The sequence below is a fragment of the Bombina bombina genome, chromosome 8, assembly GCF_027579735.1.
Source record: "Bombina bombina isolate aBomBom1 chromosome 8, aBomBom1.pri, whole genome shotgun sequence".
Lineage (NCBI taxonomy): Eukaryota > Metazoa > Chordata > Amphibia > Anura > Bombinatoridae > Bombina > Bombina bombina.
Window position 1 is genome coordinate 259,489,243 of NC_069506.1, and position 16,088 is coordinate 259,505,330.

Genomic DNA, 16,088 nt, shown 5'->3' on the forward strand with positions numbered 1-16,088 from the left:
TTAAGAAAGCTCCTTAACCCATCTGCCACCTCTGAGATTGCAGATAGTAATCATCCTAATTGGATACGATCGGGATGATTGACACCCCTTGCGGTCCCTATGTGTTCAGTTTGCTGTCATTTGAGTTTTTGGTCCAGTCCCTGCTTTCTGTCATCTGAACTTGGTATATTATTTTTTAGCTTGTAAGTATAAACAATGCAATACAAAAAAGAAAATGTACAGATTTGTGAGATGGTAAAAAACACACCAGTCTGTTACAAATGGACTGAGAACTAATACTCTCCTTGTGGTGAGACCGCTGTCTTCTTTCAGTCTCTCCCCAGGGACTGTGGTTAAGATAGATTTGCAGTAGTAGATGGTGCAGGTCTTTAGGAATTATGATCTCTCTGATAACAAAGAGAAAAAGGCTTGATGTGTATGTAAAAGCCAGTTAACAAGAGTCTCCATGAGTTGTATGCTATCCGCTTGTCTGAAGTATGCCACTCAGATGTCTAGTAGCAGTGATCCACAGAGATTTAGTAAACTGGGAGTGAAATAGAAACTCCAGTGAAATATATGCAGAATCTGTGGTAGGTAATAAAATAAGTAATAACTTACGCCATCCAAATTGGACTTCCGGCACTGTCACAGCAAAAAACCAAGGTGATATTCTGGTTAGGATAAAAAATATTTATTGGCTCAATATGTTTCAATGTATATACACGTCTTTTTCAAGAGCAAATATAAAACAGATAAAAACAGTTGAAAAGTTTCTGAGCTGTGACAATTAGAGCCGGTTTAAATACAGGTGGTGTATGTTCCCACTTCCTGTGTTAAACAGGAAATTAGGCTCACAAAAGGTTAAATTGTAAACATCTGATATAATTCAAATTCAAATAATAATTCAAATTACAAAAATGTAATTGTCAACTATGCCATAAATTTTTTTAAATTGAATTAAGATTAAAATTTGGTATAGAATCAAATGGTTAGGTGTGAATATATATATCCACCAATAAGAATAAGTATTGCCATACAATAGCCAATAGAAAAGGTTCACACTAAAAGTCCTCAATCGAGTAGTATTAGATAGGAGGTTCCATTTCAGGTCCGATTGTTGTCACATGATTTAGCAGACCTATCCGGAGCAAGATGTTGTGGAATGAAGTAAATAGTCCTCAATCAGGTAGTACTTGGGCGAAAAGTTCTGTTTCAGGTCCGCCTCTATTGTTACAGAAAAGGAAATCCGGAATAACAGTGACGAAAAATGATTTATAGTAGCAGAAATTACATGTTTTGTAGATATTCTATGGAGTAAAAAGAACAAATGAACAGTAAATGTTCTTAAAGACTTAGCAATAACACTTAAAGATGCAACAATTTGTTGAACAAATAAGCAGTCCGGGTCCTCAAATGAACAGATGATAAAAAACATAAAATTCTCATTGCTTGCTAACATTAACAAATGTACTTAAGTGAACAATTAAATTGAACGCTTTTATTTTTGTGTTGTATGAAATTACATTACCTAATGTTCACATGATGTTAACACAATTTCCATTATATATCGACATAATGTTCTTAAAGAAACAGTACATTTGCATTTTCATTATATACATTACATGTTTATATTCACCTAATATGATATTATGTATTCCAAACTGTAAAACCAGAATATAGAATAAAAAATAAAGAATAAAATTATTTCAAAAATATCCTGATGGATGTTAAAAACAATAATAATTAAATATATACATGTGCACAATTTATATTTCAAATATGTAAACAACATACGTAATATTATATTTCAGATGCTAAAACAATATATATTCATAATACTTATTTAACATGTATATATATATATATATATATATATATATATATATATATGTATATATATATATATATATATATATATATATATATATATATAATAAACAATTCCCAAGAATGAATGGATAAAATAAAATAATACTAAACAAAAGCTGCTATTCTGATATCCTTATTAAGACCCCAGTGATTATATGTTCTTAGTGTGTGTGTAACCACCAGAGTTCTCTCCTATCCAATTCATTTTCTAATTTTCCTCCCCTCCAATGTGTAGATACTCTTTCTATTCCCATCCAAAGAAAATTTGCAATATCAATTTTTTGACATGTGTTACAATGTAAGGGTACTTCATGACCCTCATGTTTTTGTCTATTTTATTAAGGTGTTCCAACACACGTGTTTTCAAAAACCTGGTAGTTTGTCCTAAGTATTGGATCTTACAATTGCATTGAAGGAGGTATATAACATTGGTGGTCTTACAAGTAATAAAATGTTCAATCGTAAATGTTTTACCTGTAGTAGATGTGGTGAACTATTTATTATGTACCCTTTTAGTGTAATTGCAGCCTTTACAACGGCCACAAGTGTAAAAACCTTGTATATTCGAAATTGATAATGGTATTTTAGGGGGTCATACCCTTTATTAAAGAGAGGGCCAGCTTTTGCTTAAAATGAATGCCCCTTCTAAAGGTGATCTGTGGTCTAGTGGATATGATTTTTTCCAAAAATTCAAAAACGCCAATTTTTTATTTCTTGCCCAAACTGCATAAAAATCCTAAAAATCCAGCTGGGCGTCCCATTATCAGTGGGATTTACTCTTTAACTTCCAACTTATCCGCCTTTATTGATTTCCTCTTACAGCCATATGCCCAAAATTCTAAATCATATTTAAAAGACACTTCTCATGCACTCAATACAATTAATCAGATCAAATGGGAACCAGGTTTCCTTTGGGCTACCGTGGATGTAACAACTTTATATTCTATAATAGTTCATAAGAAAGGTATATCAGCTGTCACATGGAAGTTAAAACAGGATTCCAATCTGTCAGACTCCCTGCTTGAATTTATTGTTATGGCCATTGAATTCATGCTAACCCATAATTTTTTCTGGTTTGATAATAAACAATATTTGCAAATATTTTGCACTGCCATGGGCACCAGGTTCACCCCGAATTATGCCAATATTTATATGGACCACTTTGAACATCTACATGTTTGGTCCAGTGACATATCGGGGTCGAGCCTGGTGACATGGCGGAGATATATTGATGATGTATTATGCATCTGGAAAGGTGACTTAGATTCTCTTCAACTTTTTATCTGTAAGTTGAATAATAATGATATGAACATCATACTAACACCAGAAATACATGAAACAGAGGCCACTTTTTTAGATCTATCCATTTCAGTTGTAGATGGACTTATACATACTAAAACCCATTTTAAAAAATGTGATGTAAATACTTATATCAAACATGACAGCCAACATCACCCTTCATGGCTTAAAGCCATACCAAAAGGACAATTTCAACGCATTATACGCAACTGCGACAGGCTAGAGGATTATGAGGAACAGTCTAAAATGTTAAAAATTAGATTTTTACAAAATGGATATAAAGCAAAAGAACTAGAATCAGACAGGCAATAATTGAAAAACCTAGATCGTGAAAAATTGTTAAAAGGTCATAAGCAAGAATCATCAATCCAACAATCTTTTCCAAGGTTTATAACCACCTATAATTCTGGACACAACCGGATTAAGAACATTATCAAAAGACATTGGCATGTCTTACAGATTGATAAAGTTTTGGAAAAAATCATATCCACTAGACCACAGATCACCTTTAGAAGGGGCATTAATTTTAAGCAAAAGCTGGCCCCCTCTTTAATAAAGGGTATGACCCCTAAAATACCATTATCAATTTCGAATCTACAAGGTTTTTACACTTGTGGCCATTGTAAAGGCTGCAATTACACTAATAGGGTACATAAATCGTTCACTTCATCTACTACAGGTAAAACATTTACAATTGAACATTTTATTACTTGTAAGACCACCAATGTTATATACCTCCTTCAATGCAATTGTAAGATCCAATACTTAGGAAAAACTACCAGGTTTTTGAAAACACATGTGTTAGAACACCTTAATAAGATAGACAAAAACATGAGGGTCATGGAGTACCCTTACATTGTAACACATGTCAAAAATTTGATATTAAAAAGTTTCTTTGGATGGGAATAGAAAGAGTATCTACACATTGAGGAAAATTAGAAAATGAATTGGATAGGAGAGAACTCTGGTGGATACACACACTAAAACATATAATCACTGGGGTCTTAATAAGGATATCAGAATAGCAGCTTTTGTTTAGTATTATTTAATTTTATCCATTCATTCTTGGGAATTGTTTATTCTATATATATATATATATATATATATACATGTTAAATAAGTAGTATGAATATATATTGTTTTAGCATCTGAAATATAATATTACGTATGTTGTATACATATTTGAAATATAAATTGTGCACACGTATATATTCAATTATTATTGTTTTTAATATCCATCAGGATATTTTTGAAATAATTTTATTCTTTATTTTTTATTCTATATTCTGGTTTTACCAGATTCACAGTTTGGAATACATAATATCATATTAGGTTACTATAAACATGTAATGGATACAATGAAAATGCAAATGTATTGTTTCTTTAAGAACATTATGTCGATATATAATGGAAATTGTGTTAACATCATGTGAACATTAGGTAATGTAATTTCATACAACGCAAAAATAAAAGCGTTCAATTTAATTTGTTAATGTTAGCAAGCAATGAGAATTTTATGTTTTTTATCATCTGTTCATTTGAGAAACCAGACTGCTTATTTGTTCAACAAATTGTTGCATCTTTAAGGGTTATTGCTATGTCTTTAAGAACATTTACTGTTCATTTGTTCTTTTTACTCCATAGAATATCTACAAAACATGTAACCTGCTACTCTAAACTATTCTTCGTCACTGTTATTCCCGGATTTCCTTTTCCACTTGACGGATCTGTAACAATAGAGGCGGACCTGAAACTGAACTTTTCGCCCACGTACTACCTGATTGAGGACTATTTACTTCATTCCACGACATCTTGCTCCGGATAGGTCTGATAAATCACGTGACAACAAGCAGACTTGAAATGGAACCTCCTGTCTAATACTACTCGATTGAGGACTTTTAGTGTGAACCTTTTCTATTGGCTATTGTATGGCAATACTTATTCTCATTGGTGGATATATATATTCACACCTAACCATTTGATTCTATACCAAATTTTAATCTTAATTCAATCTAATTTTTTTACGGCATAGTTGACAATTACATTTTTGTGATTATGTATACATTTGGTTGGGGATGAATTTGAATTATATCAGATGTTTACAATTTAACCTTTTGTGAGTCCAATTTCCTGTTTAACACAGGAAGTGGGAACATAGACCAACTGTATTTAAACCGGCTCTAATTGTCACAGCTCAGAAACTTTGCAACTGTTTTTATCTGTTTTATATTTGCTCTTGAAAAAGACGTGTATATACGTTGAGCCAATAAATATTTTTTATCCTAACCAGAATATCACCTTTGTTTTTTGCTGTGACAGTGCCGGAAGTCCAATTTGGATGGAGTAAGTTATTGCTTATTTTATTTCCACAGATTCTGCATATATTTCACTGGAGTTTCTATTTCACTCCCAGCTTACTAAATCTTTGTGGATCACTGCTACTAAACATCTGAGTGGCATACTTAAGACAAGCGGATAGCATACAACTCATGGAGTGAGTATACTGCACTCTTATTAACTGGCTTTTACATACACATCAAGCCTTTTTCTCTTTGTTATCAGAGAGATCATAATTCCTAAAGACCTGCGCCATCTATTACTGCGAATCTAAGTATAAACAAACAGTGTTTATTCTAAATACAAATGCATTATAGAAGTATATAATAGTTCATTACAAGTTCATGTATGCTGCAGGAAAAATTTTGAAAAAGTGGGCTAGTAGGAATTTTCATGGGAATTGTAGTATTTTGGAATAGTTTTCAAGCCCTGTGTATATGTTCCTATTTTGTTTGATTGAGAGCTTGCATTTGTATGGCTGTATTAGGGACCCAGGTTTTGGAAGAGAGCTTGACGTGGTACCTGGGCATGTCCCATTTGCCCAGATGCGGTAACTAACTCTTCCAGTTTTGCTTTTAATCATAGCTGAGAGCTTGTAAGCGAGTGCTGGACATTCTCTGTGTGTTGTATTAATTTACTTTGTGATTTTCCCTATGGTCCTTACACCCAGGCTTGTCTGGGGTTAACTGCCTGTGACTCTGGAGAAAGCACAGCTTCCTGAGAGTGCTATAGGACCCAGGGCTGAGCATGTTGCAGGTTCATGGGATGTGTACCCAGTCCAGTTTGAGAGTGCAAACCCCTTCCGTGTTTTGTATATATATATATATATATATATATATATATATATATATATATATATATATATTAAAATAAAGAGAAAGTCTCAAAACAAAGCGCACATAGGTTATAGTCTCTAATCAGAATAAAATAAAAAGTTCAATTCAATGATGTGATCAGGATAGGTTCCACCTCCACCTTTAATCCAAGTATGGACATATCTCAGTATAATAGATGGCTTTAGGTTTACCAGATTGAACCTCAATCATTTGAGGTAAGATGAATGCTCCAGGATAGACAAATAACACCACCCTTTGTCCGCCAATGGTTTAACGGCTGGAATAATTCCTCTTAGATGAGATGAATGCTTCAGGAGAGGCAAGGCACCATCCTTTGTCCACCAGGGGTTATAATGGTCGGATACACTTTCTCATAGGAGGAAGATGATCTTAGTAGGAGGATGAACTTTGCACTCCACAAGATGTAGTTTAAAGGAAAAGAATACAAAATCACATAGTGTAATACAGTAAAATAACAATAGAATTTATTAAAGCTTTACAGATATACACTCACACTTTTTATCCTCAATCAGAATGAGGTAAGATACAGACAAAATGAATCCCAATCCACTCTTAGGAAACTGGATTATGATGATAAAAGCTCTGACAGTATACTAAGTATATTCACTGGTACACATTTGCAGCCAATAAAAAAGTCTTGTAATAGCAATTACAAAGTAAGAACCGAACTAGTATTGAGTACAAGCACCGGTTCTTATCAGCATAACAGCCCACTTGGTAAACACCTTACGCGTTTCGAAGTATAAGGAGTACTTCTTCGTCAGCGGTACCTCTGATGAAGAAGTACTCCTTATACTTCGAAAATCCGGTGGTTGTACTCAGTGCTTGTACTCAGTGTTGGTTATTCAAAATGGGGGAATGGGTAACAAAAGGACAATATTTTTATGTAAACAATAAAAATTCTGGAGAAGGCTATCCCTTTAATTGTGCATTTTATGTGGATTTAATTTGGATTTTAATATTCCTTTTAACATTTTATGTATAGAATGCAAGAAGTGAAATATTTTATTATTGTTATGAAAATAAATTAATATTCAATGTTGTTGCTACGCAGACAAACACTTTCCAAGCTGTTCTTGCTACTGATTCCAAGAGATCCTTTATTATACTGAACTATGGAAAGATTACTTGGACAACTGGCACAGCTAGTGGTGGAAATTCATTAACGGGATTAGGTGGCATAGCAGCACAGGTAAGAAACTGAATAACAACTTTTAGTTTCACAGTGATTTATTCTGTCAAGTAATATTCCTGTCAGTGGTAGTTTTTGTGCTGCCCTATAGGCACTAGGAAATCTGCTGCCCCTCAGAAACCAACTAGAATCATTTTAACTCATATTCACTCATATATTTCTGACAAGCAGAGAGCATGGGCGTATTTAGGGGCCATACACCCAAATAGCCGGAGAGAACTGGCAACTTTAGGCCCAAGTGAGCAATTTCCAATTCCAATAACATGGAAAGTACCCCTCTGATTTATCAAAGCTAAGTCTGTTACATATCTGTAACTAATTGGCTTTAACTGATAACAACTGCAAAACACTTTATATTAACTTTTTCATAGTGATTAGCCTTGCTGTCTGCTTACTAAAGCCCGGATTGGCTCCTTCAAATAAGGCAAATTGTGGGTGGAGTTTGACTATTGAAAAAAAAATACAGTAAAAAAAGGATTTTAATTTGTTTTAAAAACGTTAAGACTTTGCTGACATTTTTTTCTACAGCAACACCACAGCAATGTATTGTGTTTACTGTTCCTTTAACTCCTTAGTGACCAGGCAATTTTTCAATTTTCTTACCATTAAGGACCAGGGCTATTTTTATATTTCTGCTGTGTTTGTGTTTAGCTGTAATTTTCCTATTACTCATTTACTGTACCCACTCATATTATATACCGTTTTTCTCGTCATTAAATGGACTTTCTAAAGATACCATTATTTTCATCATATCTTATAATTTACTATAAAAAAATATAAAATATGATGAAAAAAATAAAAAAACACACTTTTTCTAACTTTGACCCCCAGAATCTGTTACACATCTACAACCACCAAACAACACCCATGCTAAATAGTTTCTAAATTTTGTCCTGAGTTTAGAAATACCCAATGTTTACATGTTCTTTGTTTTTTTTGCAAGTTATATGGCAATAAGTACAAGTAGCACTTTGCTATTTCCAAACCATTTTTTTTCAAAATGAGCAATAGTTACATTGGTACACTGATATCTGTCAGGAATCCCTGAATATCCCTTCGCATGTATATATTGCTTTGTAGTAGACAAGCCAAAGTATTGCAAAAATAAAAAGAGAGAAGCGCTCAATTAGGTAGCTTGTTTGGAGCTTGTAGGGTTAACTTTAGCTTTAGTGTAGTGTAGTAGACAACCCAAACTATTGATCTAGGCCCATTTTGATATATTTCATGCCACCATTTCACCGCCAAATGCGATCAAAGAAAAAAAATTGTTAACTTTTTCACAAACTTTAGGTTTCTCATTGAAATTATTTACAAACAGCTTGTGTAATTATCAGGGCCGGCACTTTTATAAGGCAGTCTTAGCACTGCGCCCACAGGGGACGCAGAGAGCGGGAGGTTGATCTGCCTAAATTGCTGTGTGGTGTTGTGAGCGAAAATCTGGTAATTGTCAGGGTTGTCAGGGTTTTCTCCCTGTTGTGTTTGCCATGTGCTGCTGGCAGCCATTTTACTTACCTCTCTTCCTGACTATGGTGCATTGTGGGGGATGCTGCTCATTTCCTGCACTTCCTTTTATGGCCAGACTGGTGTGCATCATCCATGTGAGACAGGATGCAGTCTCATAATTGTGATGTCATCACTTATTATTTAAAGGGCCTCTGTTCAGTATGCTTTGCCTTTGCGTTGTCTCAGACCTGTTTGTGAGAGTTCCTGTGTATTACCTGGCTGCCTGACGTCCTTCCTAGTTCCTGATCCCTGGCTTGTTCCTGACTCTGCTGTTTTCCTTGTTCCTGATTCCGGCTCATCTGACTATTCGCTTTGGCTCCTGACTCGGCTCGTCTGACTACCAGCTCTTGTTTTGACTCATGGCTTGTTATTTTGACTTGTGGACTTTTTATTATTTTTTGCTATTAATAAAGGTGTGATTATTTTTGCACTTCTCGTCTCAGTCTGATTCCTGGCACCCTGACAGTAATGCATTGTGACAGTGGCTGCCTGTGTTACAGTGTACTGCGTAGACTACTAGTGCACGCTGCACACACAGCATTCATTAATCTGCAGTGCTTCTGCAGAAGATGTAAAGTAATTTTGTTTTGTGGGCATGCTGTGTGGCTTGCAAAGTTGCACTGCCTATCTGAGCGCAGTCATTGACGTCACTGATGTGTGGAGTCACTCACTGATGTGCTCAGTGTGCTGTCTCTCTGACTCTGAGCACAAAATTGTGAGGGGGGATGCCTAGCACTGCGTGATTTAGAGTGACTCTACTTTTTGTTGGGTGATTAAGAGTGACTAAGTGAAGGAGTCACTTAATGATGGCTGTGACGCCAACCCCAGACTGGTACTGACTGAAGTACACACTGAAGAGCTCAGGTAAGAAGGGGAGGGCAGCAGTTTGGGGGTGGGCAAACTGCAGAGGGGTAGCCACACAGCCCGGGGCTGTGCACATGACACACATGAAGTGTTGTGTGAGTGACACAGACAAATTGTCTCAGGACAGGGGCAAATGGCTGCAGTGTGTGTGTGCGGCTCTGGCACAGTCTTTGAGCGTGAGAGTCTAGAGTTTGGCTTGGCAACTTCAAGTGACCCTGGCAACTGTCAGTCTCTTTGGCTGGCAATTGGCAAGTGAAGACTGGCAATAACCCCCACCCCCCAGGTGGCTGTCGTGACTGAGAAGTCAGTCAAGTGAAGTTCAACTTGAGACAGAGCAGAAAGGACGACAGTGTCAGGGTTTTTTCCCTGCTTTGTTTGCCATATGCTGCTGGCAGCCATTTTACTCACCTTTCTTGCTGAATCTGGTTCAGAGTGTGTGATGCTGCTCATTTCCTGCTTGCCCTCTTATGGTCAGACTGTTGTACATCATCCGTGTGAGACAGGTTGCAGTCTCAGAATTGTGATGTCATCACTTATTATTTAAAGGGCCTCTGTTCAGTATGCTTTGCCCTTGCATTGTCTCAGACCTGTTTGTGAGTTCCTGTGTATTACCTGGCTAGTCTGACGTCTCTTCTGGTTCCTGATCCCTGGCTTGTTCCTGACTTTGGTGTTCTCCTTGTTCCTGATTCCGGCTTGTCTGACTACTCACTTTGGCTCCTGACTTGGCTCGTCTGACTACCAGCTCTGGTTTTGACTCCCGGCTTATTATTTGACTTATGGACTTTTTATTAGTTTTGTTATTAATAAAGGTGTGATTATGCACCTTTGCCTGTGTAGACAAAAATCCTTGCACCGGCCCTGGCAATTATGGCACAAATGGTTGTAAATGCTTCTCTGGGATCCGCTTTGTTCAGAAATAGCAGACATTTATGGCTTTGGCATTAGCTTTTGGTAATTAGAAGGCCCCCAAATGCAGCTGCGCACCACACTTGTATTATGCCTAGCAGTGAAGGGGTTAATTAGGTAGCTTGTAGGGAGCGTGTAGGGTTAATTTTAGCTTTAGTGTAATGTAGTAGACAACTCAAAGTATTGATTTAGGCCCATTTTGGTATATTTCATGCCACCATTTCAGCGCCAAATGCGATCAAATAAAAAAATTGTTAACTTTTTCACTAACTTTAGGTTTCTCACTGAAATTATTTACAAACAGCTTGTGCAATTAATGCACAAACGGTTGTAAATGCTTCTCTGGGATCCCCTTTGTTCAGAAATAGCAGACATATATGGTTTTGACGTTGCCTTTTGGTAATTAGAAGGCAGCTAAATGCCGCTGCGCACCACATTTGTATTATGCCCAGCAGTGAAGGGGTTAATTAGGTAGCTTGTAGGGTTAATTTTAGCTTTAGGGGGATATTTATCAAAGGTCTGGCGGACCTGATCTGACAGTGCAGATCAGGTCCGCCAGACCTCGCTGAATGCAGAGAGCAATATGCTCTCCGTATTCAGCATTGCACCAGCAGCTCTTGTGAGCTGCTGGTGCAACGCCGCCCCCTGCAGATTCGTGCAGGGAGGTGTCAATCAACCCGATCATACTCGATCTGGTTCATTTTCAGCAATGTCTGTCCGCCTGCTCAGAGCAGGCGGACAGTGTTATGGATCAGCGGTCTTCAGACCGCTGGTTCATAACTGGTGTTTCCGGCGAGCCTGCAGGCTCGCTAGAAACACGGGCCCTCAAGCTCCATCCGGAGCTTGATAAATGGGCCCCTTAGTGTAGAGATCAGCCTCCCACCTTACATATCCCACCCCCTGATCCCTCCCTGACCCCTCTCAAATGGCTCTCTTCCCTCCACCACCTCACAATTGTCACTGCCATCTTAAGTACTGGCAGAAAGTTTGCCAGTACTCAAATAAAAGATGTTCTTTTATGTAATTGACAAGAGTCCATGAGCTAGTGACGTATGGGATATACAATCCTACCAGAAGGGGCAAAGTTTCCCAAACCTCAAAATGCCTACAAATACACCCCTCACAACACCCACAATTCAGTTTTACAAACTTTGCCTCCTATGGAGATGGTGAAGTAAGTTTGTGCTAGATTTCTACATTGATATACGCTTCTCAGCATTTTGAAGCCCAATTCCTCTCAGAGTACAGTGAATGTCAGAAGTATGTGAAGGGAGTATCACCTATTGAATGCAATGGTTTTCCTTGCGGGAAATCTATTTCATAGGTTCTCTGTTATCGGTTGTAGAGCTTCATCTCCTACCTCCCTTTTTCAGATCAACGGTATACTGTCATATTCCATTACCTCTACTGATAACTGTTTCAGTACTGGTTTGGCTATCTGCTATATGTGGATGGGTGTCTTTCGGTAAGTATGTTTTCATTACTTAAGACACTCTCAGCTATGGTTTGGCACTTTATGTATTAATATAAAGTTCTAAACATATGTATTGTACTTGTATTTGCCATGAGTCAGGTTTATGTATATTTCCTTTTGCAGACTATTCAGTTTCATATTTGGGAAAAAACATATTTAGGAAAATATTTTTCTTACCTGGGGTTTAGTCTTTTTTTAATAAAATTTTCACTGGCAAAATTAGGCTCGTGAGGTGCAAAATGCTGATGTTTATTGCGTCATTCTTGGCGCGAGAAATGTTTTGGCGTGAAGGTACGTCCGGTGATGCAAGTTTGTCATTTCCGGCGTCTTAGTTGACGCCGAGTTCCTTGCACAAGGTTGCGTCTGCAATGACGCGAGTGTGTCATTTCCGGATGTTGTTAATGTCAAAACATTTCATTTTGCATTGTGCGTCATACTTGGCGCCAAATAATTTCATTATTTAAAACCCTATTCCTATGTGCCTATTGCCTTTTCCTATGTCAGAGGGCTATGCTGTTTGCATTTTTTTCCATTGCTGAAACTGCCATATAAGGAAATTGATAATTTTGCTTTATATGTTGTTTTTTTCTCTTACATTTGCAAGATGTCTCAATCTGATCCTGTCTCAGAAACCACTGTTGGAACCCTGGTGCCTGATAACAGTTCTACCAAAGCTAAGTGTATCTGTTGTAAATTTGTGGAGATTATATCTCCAGCTGTGGTATGTAAAAGTTGTCATGATAAGCTTTTACATGCAGAGAATGTATCCATCAGTAATAGTACAATGCCTGTTGTTCCTTCAACATCTAATGTACATGATATCCCTGTGAATATAAAATATTTTATTGCTGATGTGATTCAGAAGGCTTTGTCTGCTATCCTGCCTTCTAATAAATGTAAAAGGTCTTTTAAAACTTCTCATAAAGTTGATGAAATTTCAAATGACCGACAACATACGGAATTATCCTCCTCTGATGAGGATTTATCTGATTCAGAAGATCCTACCTCAGATATTGACACTGACAAATCTACTTATTTATTTAAAATGGAGTATATTCATTCCTTGTTAAAAGAGGTGTTGATTATGTTGGATATTGAGGAATCTAGTGCTCTTGATATTAAAACTAGTAAACGTTTAAACTCTGTTTATAAACCTCCTGTGGTTTCTCCAGAGGTTTTTCCAGTTCCTGATGTTATTTCTGATATGATTTCTAAGGAATGGAATAGGCCTGGTACTTCTTTTATCCCTTCTTTAAGGTTTAAAAAATTGTATCCTTTGCCAGCAGTTAGTTTGGAGTTTTGGGAAAATATCCCCAGAGTTGATGGGGCTATTTCTACTCTTGCCAAACATACTACTATTCCTATGGAAGATAGTACTTCCTTTAAGGATAGGAAACTTGATTATCTAAGGAAAGCTTATTTATATTCTGGCTATCTTCTCAGGCCTGCCATTTCTATAGCTGATGTTTCAGCTGCATCAACTTTTTGGTTGGAGAGTTTAGCGCAACAGGAAACAGATCCTGATTTGTGTAGCATTGTTCACTTGCTTCAACATGCTAATCATTTTATCTGTCATGCCATTTTTGATATCATCAAAATTGATGTTAAATCTATGTCTTTAGCTATTTTAGCTAAAAGAGCTTTGTGGCTCAAATATTGTAATGCTGACATGGTATCTAAATCTAAATTACTATCTCTTCCAAGGTAATAATTTATTTGGTTCTCAGTTGGATTCAATTATTTCAACTGTCACTGGGGGGAAGGGAGTTTTTTGCCTCAGGATAAAAGACCTAAGGGTAAATCTAAAGCTTCTAACCGTTTTTGTTCCTTTAGGCAAAATAAGGAACAGAAACCCAATCCTTCCCCCAAAGAATTTGGTTCCAATTGGAAACCTTCTTCAAGTTGGAATAAATCCAAGCCGTTTAAGAAACCAAAGCCAGCCCCCAAGTCTGCATGAAGGTGCGGCCCTCATTCCAGCTCAGCTGGTAGGGGGCAGATTAAGATTCTTCCAAAGTATTTGGCAGATTCTGTTCAAAATCAGAGTATTCTCTCTCAAGGGTACCGAATACGATTCAGAGTAAGACCTCCTGTGAGAAGATTATTTCTCTCACACATCCCAACAAATCCAGTAAAGGCTCAGACTTTTCTGAAGTGTGTTTCAGACCTGGAGCTTTCAGGGGTAATCATACCAGTCCTGTTTCAGGAAAAGGGTCTGGGGTTTTATTCAAATCTATTCATTGTCCCAAAGAAAGAAAATTCATTCAGGCCAGTTCTGGATTTGAACATTTTAAATCATTTTGTAAAAGTGCCAACATTCAAAATGGTGACTATAAGGACTATTCTGCCTTTTGTTCAGCAAAGTCATTATATGTCCATGATAGACTTACAGGATGCATATCTTCATATTCCGATTCATCCAGACCTCTATCAGTTTCTGAGATTCTCTTTACTAGAAAATCATTACCAATTTGTCGCTCTTCCATTTGGCCTAGCGACAGCTCCAAGAATCTTTTCAAAGGTTCTCTGTGCCCTACTCTGTAATCAGAGAACTGGGCATTGCGGTGTTTCCTTATTTGGATGATATCTTGGTACTAGCTCAGTCTTTACATTCTCACACAAATCAACTAGTATTGTTTCTTCAAAGACATGGTTGGAGGATCAATTTACCAAAAAGTTCCTTGATTCCTCAGAAAAGGGTCACCTTTTTAGGTTTCCAGATAGATTCAGTGTCCATGACTCTGTCTCTAACAGACAAGAGACAATTAAAATTGGTTTCAGCTTGTCTGAACCTTCAGTCTCAATCATTCCCTTCAGTAGCTATGTGCATGGAAGTTTTAGGTCTCATGACTGCAGCATCGGACATGATCCCCTTTGCTCGTTTTCATATGAGACCTCTCCAGCTTTGTATGCTGAATCAATGGTGCAGGGATTATACAAAAATATCACAATTAATATCCCAATATTCGACTTTCTCTGACTTGGTGGTTAGATCACCATCTTATAGTTCAAGGGGCCTCTTTTGTTCATCCAACCTGGACTATGATCACAACAGATGCAAGTCTTTCAGGTTGGGGAGCTGTCTGGGGATCTCTGACAGCACAAGAGGTTTGGAAATCTCAAGAGGCGAGATTACCAATCAATTTTTTAGAACTCCGAGCTATTTTCAGGGCTCTTCAGGTTTGGCCTCTGTTGAAGAGATAACCGTTCATTTGTTTTCAGACAGACAATATTACAACTGTGGCATATGTCAATCATCAGGGTGGGACTCACAGTCCCCAAGCTATGAAAGAAGTATCTTGGATACTTTCTGGGCAGAATCCAGCTCCTGTGTAATTTCTGCAGTCCATATCCCAGGTGTAGACAATTGGGAAGTGGATTATCTCAGCCGTCAGACTTTACATCCGGGGCAGTGGTCGCTCCATCCAGATGTGTTTTTTCAGATTGTTCATATGTGGGGTCTTCCAGAAATAGATCTGATGGCTTCACATCTAAACAAGAAACTTCCCAGGTACCTGTCCAGGTCCAGGGATCCTCAGGCGGAGGCGGTGGATGCGTTAGCAGTTCCTTTGTGTTACCAACCTGCTTATATCTTCCTGCCTCTAGTTCTTCTTTCAAGAGTGATTTCCAACATCATCATGGAACAATCGCTTGTGTTGCTGTTAGCTCCAGCATGGCCTCACAGCTTTTGGTATACAAATCTTGTTCGGATGTCCAGTTGCCAACCTTGGCCACTTTCTTTAAGACCAGACCTTCTGTCTCAAGGTCCATTTTCCATCAGGATCTCAAATCATTAAATGTGAAGGTATGG

At 37.4% G+C, this 16,088-nt stretch overlaps 1 protein-coding gene across 1 annotated transcript in view; it reads left to right on the top strand.

Annotated features, from left to right (window-relative positions):
* LOC128638985 (alpha-tectorin-like) overlaps window positions 1-16,088 on the top strand; it is a 110,780-nt gene that overhangs the window by 72,816 nt on the left and 21,876 nt on the right. Inside the window, exon 5 of the mRNA XM_053691126.1 lies at window positions 7,396-7,533. Coding sequence (XP_053547101.1) covers window positions 7,396-7,533 — 138 coding nt within the window. The remainder of the gene's footprint in view (window positions 1-7,395; window positions 7,534-16,088) is intronic.